This window comes from Semicossyphus pulcher, unplaced genomic scaffold (assembly GCF_022749685.1).
Source record: "Semicossyphus pulcher isolate SPU_LCO1_2020_fin unplaced genomic scaffold, fSemPul1.0.p SCAF_19, whole genome shotgun sequence".
In the NCBI taxonomy this organism is placed as follows: Eukaryota; Metazoa; Chordata; class Actinopteri; order Labriformes; family Labridae; genus Semicossyphus; species Semicossyphus pulcher.
Genome location: NW_027211692.1, coordinates 16258421 through 16274381, shown reverse-complemented (window position 1 = coordinate 16274381; position 15961 = coordinate 16258421). Strand labels below are relative to the sequence as shown.

At 44.0% G+C, this 15961-nt stretch overlaps 1 protein-coding gene across 1 annotated transcript in view; it reads right to left on the bottom strand.

The window, feature by feature from the left end:
• LOC138597039 (cGMP-inhibited 3',5'-cyclic phosphodiesterase 3A-like) overlaps positions 1–14010 on the bottom strand; it is a 52888-nt gene extending 38878 nt beyond the window's left edge. Inside the window, exon 1 of the mRNA XM_069668550.1 lies at positions 13120–14010. Coding sequence (XP_069524651.1) covers positions 13120–14010 — 891 coding nt within the window. The remainder of the gene's footprint in view (positions 1–13119) is intronic.
• Between the last annotated feature and the right edge of the window lie 1951 nt (positions 14011–15961).

The window sequence follows — 15961 nt, the reverse complement described above, 5'->3', positions numbered from 1 at the left end:
ACAATGTTCCCCTTCTTTGAGTTAAAACAAGTCTGAACAAACAGACATGATACACATCGTAGATGTTTGACCTACATTTTCCAAGGGACAAAAACATCTATGTCCTTGGAAAGTAAAAGTCGACGAATCTGCTTATAAATCACAGATAATCATAGAACATATTTTGTCATAGAACATATTTTGTATGGTGCCAGTTTGCAACAATGCAATCAAATTTTAAATAAGGGACTCATGTTGCAGCCCGAAGCATAACTGATACAATACAGACCACAGAGCAGTTTGAATGCACCACTTTGTGCCTTTTCTGCATTATTTCATTAGGATTTACTCTTTTGTGTCTTTTATTTTGGAGGAGTCACTGTTCATTTTTGCATCTGCATCACTGCTGTATTTCTATATCTGCAGCTTATACCAGTAAGTATAGTGGATATGTAGTATAATATTATTTTACTGGACTTGCAACTAACCTGCACGTCACTCTAACCTGCCCAGGTGCACTCAGCATGAGTATAGAACAAGACACTGTGCTGCAGCTGATTGAGATGGAATAAATGACTGTGTCTTTATGATACAGATATATTTAGCGCCAATTGTTTTATTTGCAAATAATTACCAATGTCTTGACCTTTGTGACATAATAGCGAGCAAAGTCTTTTGTAAGGAAAACACACAGAAATAGACCCTGTATCTTCAAAATCACATCACTGCACACAGCAACAATTTCTGTTTACATCCAGGACTGTATTTCCAAAAGTTTTAACACTATGTCAACCAAATAGAAGTAGCACTAAGTATAAGAATGGAAGTGACAAAATGCATTCACATTCCGTGTTTATATCTTCACTAATTAACACACAAAGACACACAGACACACACTTTGGCAGCGTCTTACATAACACAGTGAGTGATGGCAGCTGAGGACACAAAAATACTGCTTTTGGCATTTGTCCTGTGAAAGTTGGGCAGAGAGGAAATCGGGTGAGTGGGAGAGAAAGCAGAGAGGGACAGGCAGACAAAAAAGCAACAGAAAGTGAGGGGGAGAGAGAGGAAGAGGAAGAAAAGAGGGAGGCAGAGAAAGGCTGAGGAGAGAATGAGAGTGAGATTCGTTGGTCCTTAGTTGGCCGTGGCCTAAGGGAAATGCCGCAAAAATTAGCTAAATTAAAGCAGTTTTCTTTTTTATCAAGAGACGTTAAAGCCGTTCCTTGGACTATGTACTGCCTTTATTTCATCATGCAAAGTTCACACTCAAACATACTGGATGCTGGATGAATACTGGATGTAGTGAGGTGTTTCTATTCCTCCTGACTGATATAGCTGCATCCCAGAGAAGATGCACTTTAGGTTGTGTTGCAACCTATCGTGCAAGAAAATGTCTGCCCCTCAATGTGCAACAGTTAATAACAGTGAAGTAAGTCAGCATCCTTTGAGGTGGGACTGTGAAGTCTGAGTTTGGACAGCAGTGATCAAAGAGCATGGGAACAAACAAGAGTTTTACAGACAGCAGTTACATTTTCATGTCCAGATGAGACCATGAGGGAACTTATTGCCTCTCAAAACAGACAACCTCTGGCAATTAGCTGCTGTATGTACGTCATCAATGTGTGTCTGCAGCGCGTGTGTGTGTGTGACCATTATGAGAGATAATGGAAGGGAAAAACACTCCCAGATGCATGTGATGTAATTATACCCCTGATTATCTGATTGGGTAATCTACAAGGCGGCTGGAGGCGTCCAAGACAAACACACTGTCGGCAGACTGTTGACCTAGCATAAACCGCTAGGAATCACACACACACACACACACACACACACACTACACCTGTGTTTGAGCATGAGCTCAATGATGCATAGATGTAGTGATTGCAAGCAGAAAGGCTGTAATGAAAGCAGCAATTTGCAATCATGAAAAAAAGTATTTGTCTGTATTCTGTACACACAGCGCAATATATTGTCTGTGTGTGTGTTTGTGTGTGTGTTCCTCCTGTAGCTGTGTATTGTGGAGGCAACAGAGGAATCTGAGCTGAGGATAGTAGCGCAACATATGCAGCTAATAGCTGATGGCCCGTCTTGTGTTTGTAAGTGTGTGAAGACCAAGAAAGAGAGAGATCACTTGGCTGGGTCAGTGACGTAACCCGCAATGACACTTAAACTCAATCTGAGTGGAGGTCCTGCTTTACGAGGACACGCCACATCTGGGATCTTCACTGACGCCAGGCTCTGTGTGTGTGTGTACAGTTTGTATCCGCACGTGTCTTTATAATGTTTATTATACACACATCATTAGCTGTGCAGAACACACAAGAAGGATCTAGTGAAGGGAGAGAGGTTTAACTTTAATTTGCCAAGAGCAGGCCAAACTGGAAATCTATAAGACAGAGTAAGTCACTCCACAGATGTAAGTAACTCTTAGCGGCCTGCTGCCGCTGAAAATGGTGTCATGGGGTTAAACACTTTGTAGTAGAATCAAAACAATGTGCTTAAAGACACTAAAATGGTCCTTAGAGCTGTGGTGAACTGTAGCGTTAAGAGCAACACCTTCACAGTTATTTAAGTGTTACTCATCAAAATATAGACTGCAGCTTTGGATAATGATAATTAGTGTCGTCTCAGCTAATTACTTTAGAGACAGTTTAAACAGCTTCTGAAATTCTAAAAGGTATTGGGAACCCCATTTACCATCTTTAACTGGCTTCAGTCATACAGGGTTTTACGACAAAATGACACCCAGGTTGAACTCACTACGAGCCCAAAGCTTGGTGGAACTCTGATCATGCTTCTTTAATTTCCCAGATAGGTGCAAGTAGAAGTATTCTGAAGAAATACCTTTACTTATCCATGTGGAGAAGCAGAGGTTTGGAGAATTTTCCGTGATGAGATCACTCTCTAAGTAATGCCCTCCCCTCCAGGATCAACTAATTTTGCTTTGAAACGATGAACAAAGCAAACATTACATTGTTCTATGTTTTCATCATGAAATTGCAAAAACAAATAATTTCCGTAAATTAAAAGAAATACAAAATGAATTGTGAACGTGCAACTTTGCAGCTTCAGTATGTATGTGTTTGGTGTGCTGACGTGCTGCCCACTCTCAGAGATGTTGCTCATTGTTTACAGTCGGGGTGAGAAACGCAGGTACATGATACGCTATGTCTGGCCCACGATAAAATCACGATACAGCAATTCTGCGATAACTGATATATTGCAAGAGAATCATATAATGATGCATCACGTTATCTGATTAACTGAAGAATACAAAATGCCCCAGATTTTGACACAAATTGAGACAAACAATGATGCAGAAACTTAAATTGGCAGAGAGATCTGTTTTCTTTTGAATTAAAATAGCGATATTTGGCTCCAGCGATACGATGATTGTACCAGTCAGGATGTCGATATATTACGATATTGATATTTTGTCCAACCCCCAGTTCAGCTATTTTATTTCCCTACTTATCAGCTTATTTGTTAAGAAATCTACAACGTCTGCTCAGTGTGATGAGTTGCACAGCACCAAAGAAGAAGAAGAATGTTTTTGTGGACCCATAGTGCCACATTAGCCACAACATTATGCCATCTGAGTTCATACTGAAGCAGCTGTGAAGAACTTTCATTTCGTGCCGACTTTAGCCGCCCCCCGGGGGCTTAAGTTGTGTTGTAAAGATTTGGGATAGACAATGCCCTTGTAAGAGGCGCCTTCTTTAAGTAATAGTTTTCATTTTTAAACAGCTGAGTGCAGGATAAATAGAGACATGGTCCTGTATCTGTTTGAGCCTATGTAAGATTGAAAAGTGATGACGACTGTGCAAACTTTGTAGACTTTGTTTTAGTAACTAAAAGACTCAGCTACAGAGGTGCAGACAGAAAATATACACAATATATACAATAGAAGCATCAGTATTAAAGTTTAAATGTAGTTAAAACACTTCACAGTATGTTTAAGGAGGTCTAATGTCACCCAACACACAGGGACAGATGCAAACTTTTAACTTTAAAATCTTGCTCCTTGTATCCTTAATGCGTGCAGGGTTCCCAAACTGCCTGAGCTCTGTGTCCACAGTGAAGGAATTTGTAAACAAATAAATAAAAAAACACAGGGAATCCCTTCTTCAAATGTGTGAAATGCACCCTGCACTTCAGATTTCCTCAGAGCTCCATAAGGTGAGACTCTCGCACAGAGCAGCCCGAGCAAACTTTTTATAACTCTCACCTGCTGCCTGTCTGCTACACGAGTGTTTACGAAAAGCAGACAGACGTACACACAGACGTATGGGAAACATCTACATTCTGCTCGTTGATTTCTCCCCCCCCAGCCCGGCCCGACAACCCTCCCCCCTCTCACCTCTCACCGAGCATATTTTGGAGCTAAAACACACCATTGAATCGAGTAACAAGGCAATCCTTGTCCAAGGCCACCAAACCTCATTTGGAGAGCCAGCAGGGAAGCCACTGCATGTGTTTGTGTGTGTGTGTGTGTGTGTGTGTGTGTGTGTGTGTGTGAGCACGTGTATACAGTAGTGGCCAGGCTAGGTTAAAATTATTTGCTGCTGCCTCTCAGCAGCGAGCTGCGGAGGCCACTCTCTCCTCCCCCCGGCCCTCTCCTCGCTCTGCGGGAGCATATGGCACAGAGCCATACTCACATTACGTTGAGACTAACACACAAAAACACACAAGATATCTGTCACACAAACCATATGTGATGGACACAAAGATGTCTCTGCAGTGTGTGAGTGTGTGATGGTGTGTTTAGAGGTTGAACACTGGGACCAGACACATAGTTGTCCTCTTACCATCAACACTTCTGCTGTGCTTGGCAGGAGTCCTCCTCCTCTCACTCCCCTCTCCTCCTCACCCACCCCAGCAAATCTTTCAACACACTCTCTCCCCCCCTCCTCTCTCACACAGTCGCTCCTGCATTAGCTCCCCTCAAGCTGGTCTGCCTCCCCTCCTCTCTCTCTCTCTCGCACTCACATTGGATGCTTGACGGCTGCTTGGGGCTGGATGCAGACTCTGCTAATGCCAGAGTGATCTTTTCTTCAATTAAATTTCTAACCCATCTTTAGTTTCATTTCTTGTAGCTTAGTTTTTCTCTTCCACTATCTTGAGCATCTGATTTTCTCAGTGTGTTTTTTTTTTTCAATGAAGTGATCCATTCAGAAGGGCTACGGCTGCACTACTACCATCACAGACCTGGTTACTAAATTCTAACCATTTCTTTCTTTTACCTTGCCTTATTTCTGCACATCGCACATCCTCCTACTTCCCCCCATTTTTTCTGCTCAACACTCTTTAAAGGCTTATCACTCTAAACTGTACGAGTTGATATTTAATGTGCATTCATGTCTTCTTTGCGTTTAAATGTATATGTATCTACAAACTATTTTGTCGTATTTTGCTAAAAGTATCATCCTTCTTCCTGTTTCACATTGAGCGAGAGATTGATACAAATTCCACCCCAACAACAAAGAGGTGTATACATGAAACGGATGAATTGAGTTGCATACATAAAAATTGTAAATATATGTCCCTCTCTTCTTCTCTCTCACTCTTTATGCCCCTCATCTTAGCTATGTGAATTCTTCATACAGACGAGTATTACATGTTATGACCATAGACTGTATAAAAAATGGACATAGCCTTCGTGACGTCACCCACTGACTACGTAAAGAAGCCTCGAGTTCGGAATATGGCCGCCGCCATGTTGGTCTTCTGGAGCCAGAAGTGACCATATTTGGATGAGAGGGTGGTGCTGGAGAGGAGCGAATGGGTTGGCAAACGGCAAGTTATCAAAGGTAAACAGTCTACACCCGTGGCTGATTCATTAGCAGCTGAATGAGCTAGTTTTACTTTATTTCAGCTGTAAAAAATTCCTAATTTTCACATCTGTCATAATGTTATTTCTTGGTTTCTGGGGCATCAAGTGGACAGTCGAGGAACTGCAGTTTTTTGCACTCCACATTGGCAATTTTAAACACTGGAGTAGAGCCCTGCTGTTTTCTTAATCCCGCTCCCATTGGATTTCTGACCTCTCCCGCAAAGATTCTGACCATTCCCTCCCGCACAAAAGAGTTCCCTTGATTTTGTGTCTTCTCCTGTCCCGCAGGGAATAAACGTTATTTTATTGTTTAGTATTATATGAAGAGAATCGCAATGCGTATACTCTGGTGATGCCAGAAGACGAGGAAAAGCTCACCGCTCCCTCACCACACGCCTGCTTCACCTCCGGGAGATTCCTGCTCGAGCCGCACACGGTGTGTGAGCGAGCTCTCTATAATACACACAGAAACAGACACACACTCACACACAGGGAACTGAACCTCCAACATAACAACCTGTGGCACCGACAATCGTGCCCACAGATATTAAAACACTGTCCAGCATTACGCAGAGAATACAGCCGTGTGATCCAGCAGCAACAATAAGTAAATAAACATTTACAGCCAACCTGTCCGTCTGGAGATTTAAATAATTAATTAAGTGACGCTGCTGTGCCTCGTGCATAACCGTACACAGCATCTCTCTTGTTTATGCGAGGCAGTGGGATTGCTTCAGTGGTTCTAACATCAATAAATCTAGTGCATTAAAACGCAAGGAGTGAGAGAATCAGAGGGCTTTCATCGAATCCTGTACAGTCATGTAGGCAAAGAGGACTTGTGAACAATCTGTTCACCTGGTGTTTATTCTTAAGAAACAATTTTATTTGAAGACAGTGTAATCATTTACATACATAAAGGGACGGATTTCGGCCATTTAGCTTTTGACCGCCTGCTCCTGCCGCAGCAAAGTTTAAACCGCCCTCTCCCGTGACATCTGCGTTGGGTCCCAATCCCATTGGTCGCACAATCTGAGTTGTAGATTCTGATGTAAAAGTTCATTTTCACATGTAATAAAACCTATAACTTGTGATCAGGTCATGATTGGTTTCTAGAAGTTCCCATTGCTGTTAATAGAAAACATTTGACCACTTGTTATGAGGTGCTTACTGTTGCTCTTTGCTCTTTTAAGAGACCTAAATTGTTAGATAGCGTGACCAAATATCTATAAATGATCTGTTGGTATATATTGGCAACAGAACTTTAACTGAAAAGCAAAACATGCTACAACCAGAATCACAGACCTGCTGTCTAACTTTACCACAGTGTAATTGTCCTAATCGCTGGGGCTGGCAAGGATGTCACGATACTTTGCTGTATCGATATTTTTGCACAGCTCAACCAATCAGTGTTTCTTCAACTATAACCCTACCAAAGGTGTGATTTACAGATGTTCTGGAAAAAAAGACCTGGTTTAGTGAAATCACACAATATCAGTGTTCCCTCAGGTGAAAGGGGTTAATAACACCTCCCTGTGTTATGAGAAATAGAAACAATATTCTCCATTATCTCCATGAAGGTGTTATAAGCCTTGATGCCACACAGAGTCAGATAGCTCGGGCCGCCGGCACAGGTTGTGTGTCTCTCTGGAAATGTATTTGCGTCAGTGAGAGAATGTGGGCCTTCCTTCAAATAGATCTCCGAGCACTTTTACATCCCTCTCACTCCTCTCGCATGCAGACACTGTACATGATGCTGAGTTCCAGGTTTGAATGAAAATAACTTGTTCCACGCTGCTGAGACATTTTGTAACAGAAAACAGCACGTAGAAACACTGAAGGACAAATATTGATGCTTTTTTTAGACTTTCTATTTATAGCTATGGTTATCTTGTACAGAGCGACTGTTTTTCAATTGCATGTGACCCAAAAACAACCAGCAGAGGCCTTTCCCCTGAAATCCCCATCCCGCCGAGACCCCGGCTCAAACACAAACAACTTCTGTCAAAACACAAAGCCTCTGTGTGGAGCCACGTCACAATCTTTAAATACTCAGACTCAACACTGCATGGCATCGGATCCTCTCATTACATTAAGGGTAATTAGTGCTTCGGAGCAGTACAACAGTAAAACAATTCACCTTGAGAAGAAGGCAAAAACAGCACTAAAGCCACGGAGCCGATGCTTTCTTCCAGCTTCCAGCTCAGCAGAGTGCCTGTGTTGCCGCTGGCTCGGCAGGCTGCACCAGCCTGCTTCATAAATACTGCACGAGCAGCGTTTGAAGAAAAGCCCCGCTTCTCTCAGGTACAACTGCACTCTGGAGAGCTTCATTATCTACAGTATGGATTAACTGGACCTAAAAACTGTGTGTCTGTGTGTTTCTGTCAGAGAGCGGGAGACTTTTAGGAAGGAAGGAAGGTTAGAGAGGATGAAAGAAAGAAATTTGACCAATTTGATGAATTCTTTAAAAGTCTGTTCTGTACTAAAAACAGCAGAATTAAAGCTCCTCCTCCTCCATGACTCTGTCACTTCAGCTAGACAACATGCAGCACTATTCAAAGACAGAGGATCGGAGGATAAAATGTCATGTTGAAATACTCAGAACACAGATATCAGACTCAATCAATCAGTTTCTAAATGAAGTGCTAACACATAAAAAAAGCTACCTCAGGAAACAAAAATATTATATTATATAAAAGACCCAACATTACTCCACAATGAGCGAGCACTTCACAACAGTGTGAAAACGTCCTTTTAACAGGCAGAAACCTCGAGCAGAACCAGATATATGAGAGCAGAATAAGTGGAGTTTTCTGCTTTTTGGTTTCTGTCTATAAGTATAAACCAATCAAATTTGAGCAGGATTTGTTGTATGAGTGAAATCAGGTGCACAATAATTTGCATGTTCGGCCGCAATCCAATCTCAGAACCCATAGTGCATTATCTAAAGGGGAATTATCTTATACTTAATCTTTATCTGCGTGTGACTGTGGAAATAGTTTCTCAGCTCAAACTCCATTCTTGACCTCCAACTGAAGTTATAGTGGAATTGAAAACTCTGACCAGTGCATGCCTTGACTCGGACTTTCAGTAATCCCATTACATGCGGACCAAAAAGATTTGTTTTTCAGGCCGAGAAGCTGAATCTTGGGTTACAAAATTGAGCAAAAATACGTGTAATCTTATTTAAAGCTCCTGTGAGGAACTTTCGGTTTGTGTTGATTTTGGCGCCCCCTGTGGACAAAGCCGTACCTCTTATCTCTTTGCCGATTTTGTCCTGTACATGCTTAAGGGGTGGTTTTTAACAAAAAATCTCATCCTGCTCTCATCCACTCACTTTAAATTTTCACCCTGGAAAATGTAAACAAAGACAGCGAGCAGTTCATCGCTTCTTCTGACACCTACCCCCCCCCCCGCCAGCAGTTTCTGGCATTAAAAATAGCTATATAGAAATAATCAGTTTTGTCACTGATGCTCTGGTTTGCTTTTGTAGCTCATACAGAGTAATCCGAATTAATTTCAGTCTGTTTTATGATCAGCTAAAAACTATGCAAAGGGATAGAATTTTGGTAGGAGAAGAAGTCTGTTTGTAGTAGTATGCATGTAGTATTGACCAATCATGTATCAGCAGGCTTCAGTTGCATGCAGAAAAAAAACTGTCCGTGTGGAGAGCAAAGGGTGCAGAATGCAATCTGCCGTAATGGCTCCCATCAGCGGTCCTCTGATGACTCTTTAGCTTCTTATTAATCTCTTTAAACAGTTATCAACATGGAAGTGCAGCTAACAATCCGTTCTTAGATGTCATATCTCAAGTCCAACTCCAATCTCACTTCTCAAGTTGCTAGCCTAACCATATACAAGGCAGCGCACGGAAAAGAAAGTCTTGGTCATAAGTCCTTTATCTTTAACTGCTAGTTACTCCCTGAAAAGAGGCTGTGGCTCCCAGAGGCTCCCATCATCGTCAGATGACAGCCCATGGGTTCAGAGATGATTTAGACAGCATGGGTCATAGAATATTTCTACAACCATATATGTTCAAACTTAGATTAAAATGTGTCTCACTGGAAGGTGTTTTTTTGTTTTGTTTTTTTATCAGGATACCCCAAAATAAAGTGTAACCACCATCCTCAATCAGTGAGCAGTATTTGTCCATTTAAACAGAGTTCAAAGGATATGTAACAACAAAATGTATTCCAAAACTTAGCTGCAATAGATCAAATTCTACTAGTTTCTTTTACTACCCTAAAACCAAAAGTGCAATCCCTTTGTTTGTGTCCCTCTCTCTGTTCCCTCCATTAATCTCCATGTTCCTCTGGCTGCTCCCACAGATTACAGCGTGAGGACAGGCCACAGGAGGACACGCCGTCCTCAACATCTGGTCAATTGTGAGGTTTTAAAGTTCACTTTGTCATCAGTCCTGTTCCAGACATCACGAGGTACGACGGGTAATGGAACTGTTCTAATAGTACCGATAGTCCACTAAGTCAGCGTTCCCTGGATACCACTTATCAAGAACAACTGAGCATCAGGAGGCAGACGGCTGATGTGGGATCAGCTCTGCAGCTTTAAAATGAGATTGTGAAATGTTTGATTACTGACAGAGTTACTCGTCTTCCTGGTGAGGTGTACAGACCTCTGAGCATTTAACATGTCAACTCAAATCAGGCCACAAATCAAAATAATAGCACCTAGTAATCTTTTATTTCTCAGTCACATGACCTTCCTCTTTCAGGTCTCAGAATCCACAAATGCGATGAGGGTACAGTTTGCCAATGGAGGAAGGAGCAACGTAATCAGTGGAGGATTACGCTGCTCCTACAGCTAAGCCATACTTTGGTGAGTATGACACCAGCTCACCCCCTCGGGAGGATCACTGTGGATCCCCACACTGTACTAGGGATGTGCAGGGATCATCATCTCTATTTCCATGAGGCAATATTCCCACTTATTCCCCCCCATTACTCCTGGTGTATATCTCAGGTTTTCACGACTGGGGGCAGAAAATGCAGGGGAATATGTTTCAGTGTAGGAGGCCTTCATGGGTATGACAGGAGGATCAGTGGAAGCATTAAGCTAGAGGTCAACACCCTGTCTGTTAATAACATCTTCAAATACAATCACATTGATATTTTATTTAATGTAAAAGTAGTAAGCGAGCGACTGACGAGACACGAGCGTCACATACACACACATGGCGCTGTTCCGTCCTGCTGCCTCTGCCGTTTACACTGACGCCGTTTCTCCTCTGTTACTACCTCGGGTGCTGGCTCAGAGAACAACTACTACCACCATTCTGCCTCCGTGCGTTTTACATAGAAGACGAGGCGCAACAGAGGCGTAATAATCCCGCCTTGTTTTTCATCTCTAATCTGATATCACCTTAGTGCAGGTCTTTACAAGAGCACAGAGTGAACTGACCGCTGTGCATGCAGCGTCTGCGTGTCACCTGCCTGTAAACTGTAAACATGCACACGGCGCTGCTGCCGTCATGCTGTCGGTGGAATGATCGAGTCGGGCCTTTTAGCTTTTCAGTGCGTGTATTGCCGTTATCAGCGGCACCTCATCCCGGTGCTTGTAATCGCTGTGGCTACATACGGGCCGTTAACACAACGGACGTGCCGCGGAGTGTTTACTTTTAGCGGCTACTTCTGCAGCGCACACACGGTGTGAGGTTGTTGTTGTCGACAGGAGGCAGGATAATTTTAGCTTGCTGTCACCAAGCTGATCACGCTGATAAAACATGAACTCTGTTAGAAATGGTAGATGACATACCATATCAATAACACAACACTGCAGCCCACGAGTCTGTTTGTATTTATTGTATATAGAAACGTGTCGCTCCAACTGAACTCTCTCTTAAGGATAAAAGTAGGAGGGGGGTTTGTTTTGTTAGGAGATATTTTTCCAATATCGTGCAGCCCTAGATATGATGAAGTGTATATCTTATCCTGAAGGGCATGCCCCGTCTGAAGAGTGATTTAGATTCATTCATTCATTCAGGTCATAATCTGACACTAAAAGTTATACTGAGTTAAAGAAAGCAGTCCAGAGACACACGGTAGAGGCTCAGAACTGAAAAAGCTAAATCAAGCTTAACATTGTGGATATAACATGACAAGAAACAGAGCAAAAATAGACATAGCAGGGAGAGTAGCAGCATTCATAGAAGCACAGTGAGCACAATTATCCCCTGTAGCACAAAGGTAGATAAGTTGTGGTATGCCGGTCCTCCAGCAGGAGTAAATCATTTTTTCAATGGAAAACAATCCAACCGAATGTAAGAAAGTACGTTCAGTCCAGAGGCTGATATCAGAGCTATTTTTGGGGATGTGAGTGTTCCAAGTTGGATAACACACACAGAGATATGCTTAAAGCCTCAAGTTAGCTCATTGAACTAGTATTCAGGGCAGAGCACATTCACCTCATTCATGGAGTTTGGGTCACATCCAGCATCCAGCTAACCCTCATGGTCACATTGTATGCATCCCTCTATAGGCTATCACTGCACCTTCTCTGCAAAAACACTTAACCCAGAAAGGCTTCCAAACCTCTCCAACATCCAAGGTTACATGTTTCTTCTTAAATGAACACAAAACAGTCAGAAAAAAAGTGTCATATCTATGACTATTCACGTTGCCCTCTTTACACTGACAGACCTGCTATAACCATAACAGGCAGCACAAGAGGGGGGTTCTTGTGAGGACACCGTTGTATCAAATTTGGCTCCATCATGTGTAGAGTCTGGGAGCACGTGCACCACATCACTGGTCAGCACCCACGATAAACAGACGCTTTCAAAATATTTAGATTTGACCTCACACCTATGCATGCGCACACAGGCACACACACACACACACACACACTCACAGGCACAGAGTAGCTTGGTATGCTAAGTGCACCATCCATTTGCTTATCAGCAGCACAAACAGTGCGAGCACAATGATGATGACCACATTAACAGCAGTGTCAGAGCGAAGGTGAACACAGTGTTTGCACGGTGCAGAGGATGCTGCTATTCAAAGCACCACAGCAGACGTGTTCACAAACATAATTACCGTTAATGTGTCTGAGCAGCTGTACAGGTCAATGCAGACAAATCATTAGTAGGCTATCATCATAATAACGCTTGTTATTACAATCTATGGTGTCCCGGTTGGCCCGTTATCATGATAGAGCCGCGCGTAAAGCTGTCACACATGCCGCCAGCGACACAGAGAGGATAGCAATAAACGCTAGAGGTCTGTAGTTGTAGAAAGGTCAAAGCATGTATTCGGATCTGATTCAGAGGTCTAAACTTGGACTTGTCTTACCTGGTCCCGCGGAATGCACGGCAGCGAAGTCCTGCGGTGGGACTTGCTGTTGCTCTGACTGTGAGCCATCATTTCCGAGGCCGCTATGGAGCTGGACCTCCGTCTCCTTTTGAAGACAGGGATGTCCTCCTCCTTCGCCCCGGTCACAGAGCCACAGCACCCCGTCCCGCTGGTCCCTGAGGCCGGCAGGAGCCGGTCAGCATACCTCGCAAGCAAAACCCCCAGCAGCCCCAGCAGGTAGGCCAGGTAGGGTCTCCAGCTGGCCCGGACCCTGCTCAGAGAGATGAGGGAGACGGCCCTGATGACGCTGATGAAGACAAGGATGGACACTCCCTGGCGCAGGCGGACGACCAGCAGAGCCCCGCTGCCCAGGCAGCCGAGGACTACCAGGGTCGCGGGGAGGGACAGCAGCTGCTCCTCGGCGCCGCGCAGGAGCGACTGCGCCGCGGCTTCGCCCAAGTGGCACACCGCTAAGAGAAAAAGCGCGGTACGGATGAGCACTCCGCAGCGAATCAGATACAGTCCGACCCAGAAGAAGGCACATATGAGTGTAAAAACGGGGGAGACACAGTAACACGCAGCCAAAAGCAGCTCCACAGCACAATGAAGACGAGGACCGGAGCTATTTCCGCTGCTGCTGCTGCCTGCATCCCAGTCGACCAATCTGAGCAGCAGAGCGAGAATAACGGAGACGGAGGCAACGCAGACAGCAGACGACACTCCTCGGCAAGTCCATGTCACGGCGAGTCTCAGCCACGACTGGCTCCCTGCGTCCTGCTGCAACGGGGTGACACATGTCTTCACGTAGCCGTTGCGCTCCAACGCTGCCCGGGGATATTTTTCATGAGCGCTTCTTGATGAACCTCTGTCGCTGTCCGCCTCCAAGGCCATCGCTGTCAGTCAGTCAGGCGGAATGTTGCGCTGACCGTCCGGGAAAACACTAGATTTAGTCCCTACATGTTTCTCCCTTTAATTCTCATCATGCATGTTGCCTGTGCACCGAAATATTGCTCAGTGCTTTCCTCCAAAATAAAAGTTCAACAACTCTGCTTATGACGTAAAAACAGCCAAATTATAGTCTCAAGGTTCACAACTTTTCTTCCAGTTTTGTGGTGCACAACTTCCCCATCACATTTGGTCCATTTGCCCCTAGTAGTCAACCAGTGAACCAAAAACAGCAACCCCTGGCGTTTCACACATCTAGGCCACTGCCTCCACTCCTCTTCATAGTCTCTCCCTCACCCTCTCTCCCTCTCTCTCTCTTTCTCTCCCCTCCCACTAGACACTCTCCCTTTTTTTGTGCCGCTCCGGTGATTCCTCCCTCACGTTTCAGCTCCTCTTCCCCGTGTTTCTGCTCACTCTGCAGGCTGCCCTGGATGTGACTCAGTCCACTGTGGATGGATGCCATGTTTACATGAAGATTTCCTGCCTTGTTCGGGAAGATGGAGGAGGCCCATTAGGAGAATTAACTATGATGATCCTGTAATACATATTAGAGAGACTGCAGTGTATAAATATGACAGGAGAGGAAAGAGGGGAGATCAATGGTACCATAAAAGTTTGAACTATTTCATTCATCAGGCAAAGGTACAACCAACATTTCAAACACATCCAGCCACGTGTGATGAATTTATTAAAATCCCAGTGTCCTCACTTATTTCCTTATAGGCACAGGGGTCATTTTTGTTGACTTGGAAAAGCACACAAACAACTCATCTTGCTAACCATGTTTTTATTTCAGGATTAAAATCCTAAACCACATCATCCCTGCCGCCTGTGTGGCCGAGGGCATGTTAGAGGCCTTCACCTGTTTGCCCTACATTTTACAAGAGGATTTAAAAAGAAGCGCTGCCATTACATAACACTATTTTGTATTATCTCTTTTTGTACTATTATAAAATGCAACAGAATCATATTAACTTGCTTTGGAAAGGAACAGTTTTGCTGTCGGGCCTGCTGCATGCTGCTAAAAGTTGCTCTTTTGTTAAATACTTAAGGCACTGTACTCGTCACCATTATCCTTCCAGCAGGTCGGCCTTTATCTCCTTGAATCTTGAGTCCATGTGTGTCTTGCAAATGAGAATACTGTCAGAGTACTTGAAACCAGTGCTTGTTTGATTGTTGTCCCAAAAGCACACACACTTCCAAGCTTGGAGCCTGTCTCTCTCCCACTCCACCTCCCTTGTTTCTCCTCCTTGTCTTTCCTGTGGTGGATCTGGGACCTCTTCTCTCTCTCGCCTGGTCAGTGCTTTGTAACACATGTTTTAGATCTTGCTCTCCATCCTCCAGGAGATTCAGCCTCTCCTCTTGTCTCTCTACCACCCGTTGTGTCTGTGTCTCCCTCTCCCTCTGTGTGTTTCTAATCTTGTAGCCGACATATAAGCTGACGGACCTTTCTATGTAATTCATTGTGTTTACCCTAAGCAGCAACATCTCAAGTCTCACACCAGGTGAGACCTTTTATTTGATCTGTGTAAGTGGGATTTGTAGAGCACAGTGTGGCGATGTCTCTTCTCTATGTACACTTGTGTGTGTTTGTATACCCCAGCAGAAAATAGTGTTTCTTAGATTGTTGGACAAACACACAGCGAGAGAGGGTCAGTCAGAGGTGGTGGATGTGAGCCGGAGACACACAAGAACGGAGGGAGTGTGTGCAGATAAATTGGACTGGGACCAGTGGTGAAGCACAGGTACGAGTCCTGATAACACATCTGCCCTTTTCTCCATCTCTTTAAACAGTGAGGTCACACAGACTACATCCTGGAATCTAATAGAACATGCATACATACATATAAAGCAAACACCACTACATACGAACAAACATGCCTACAGACATGCAAAG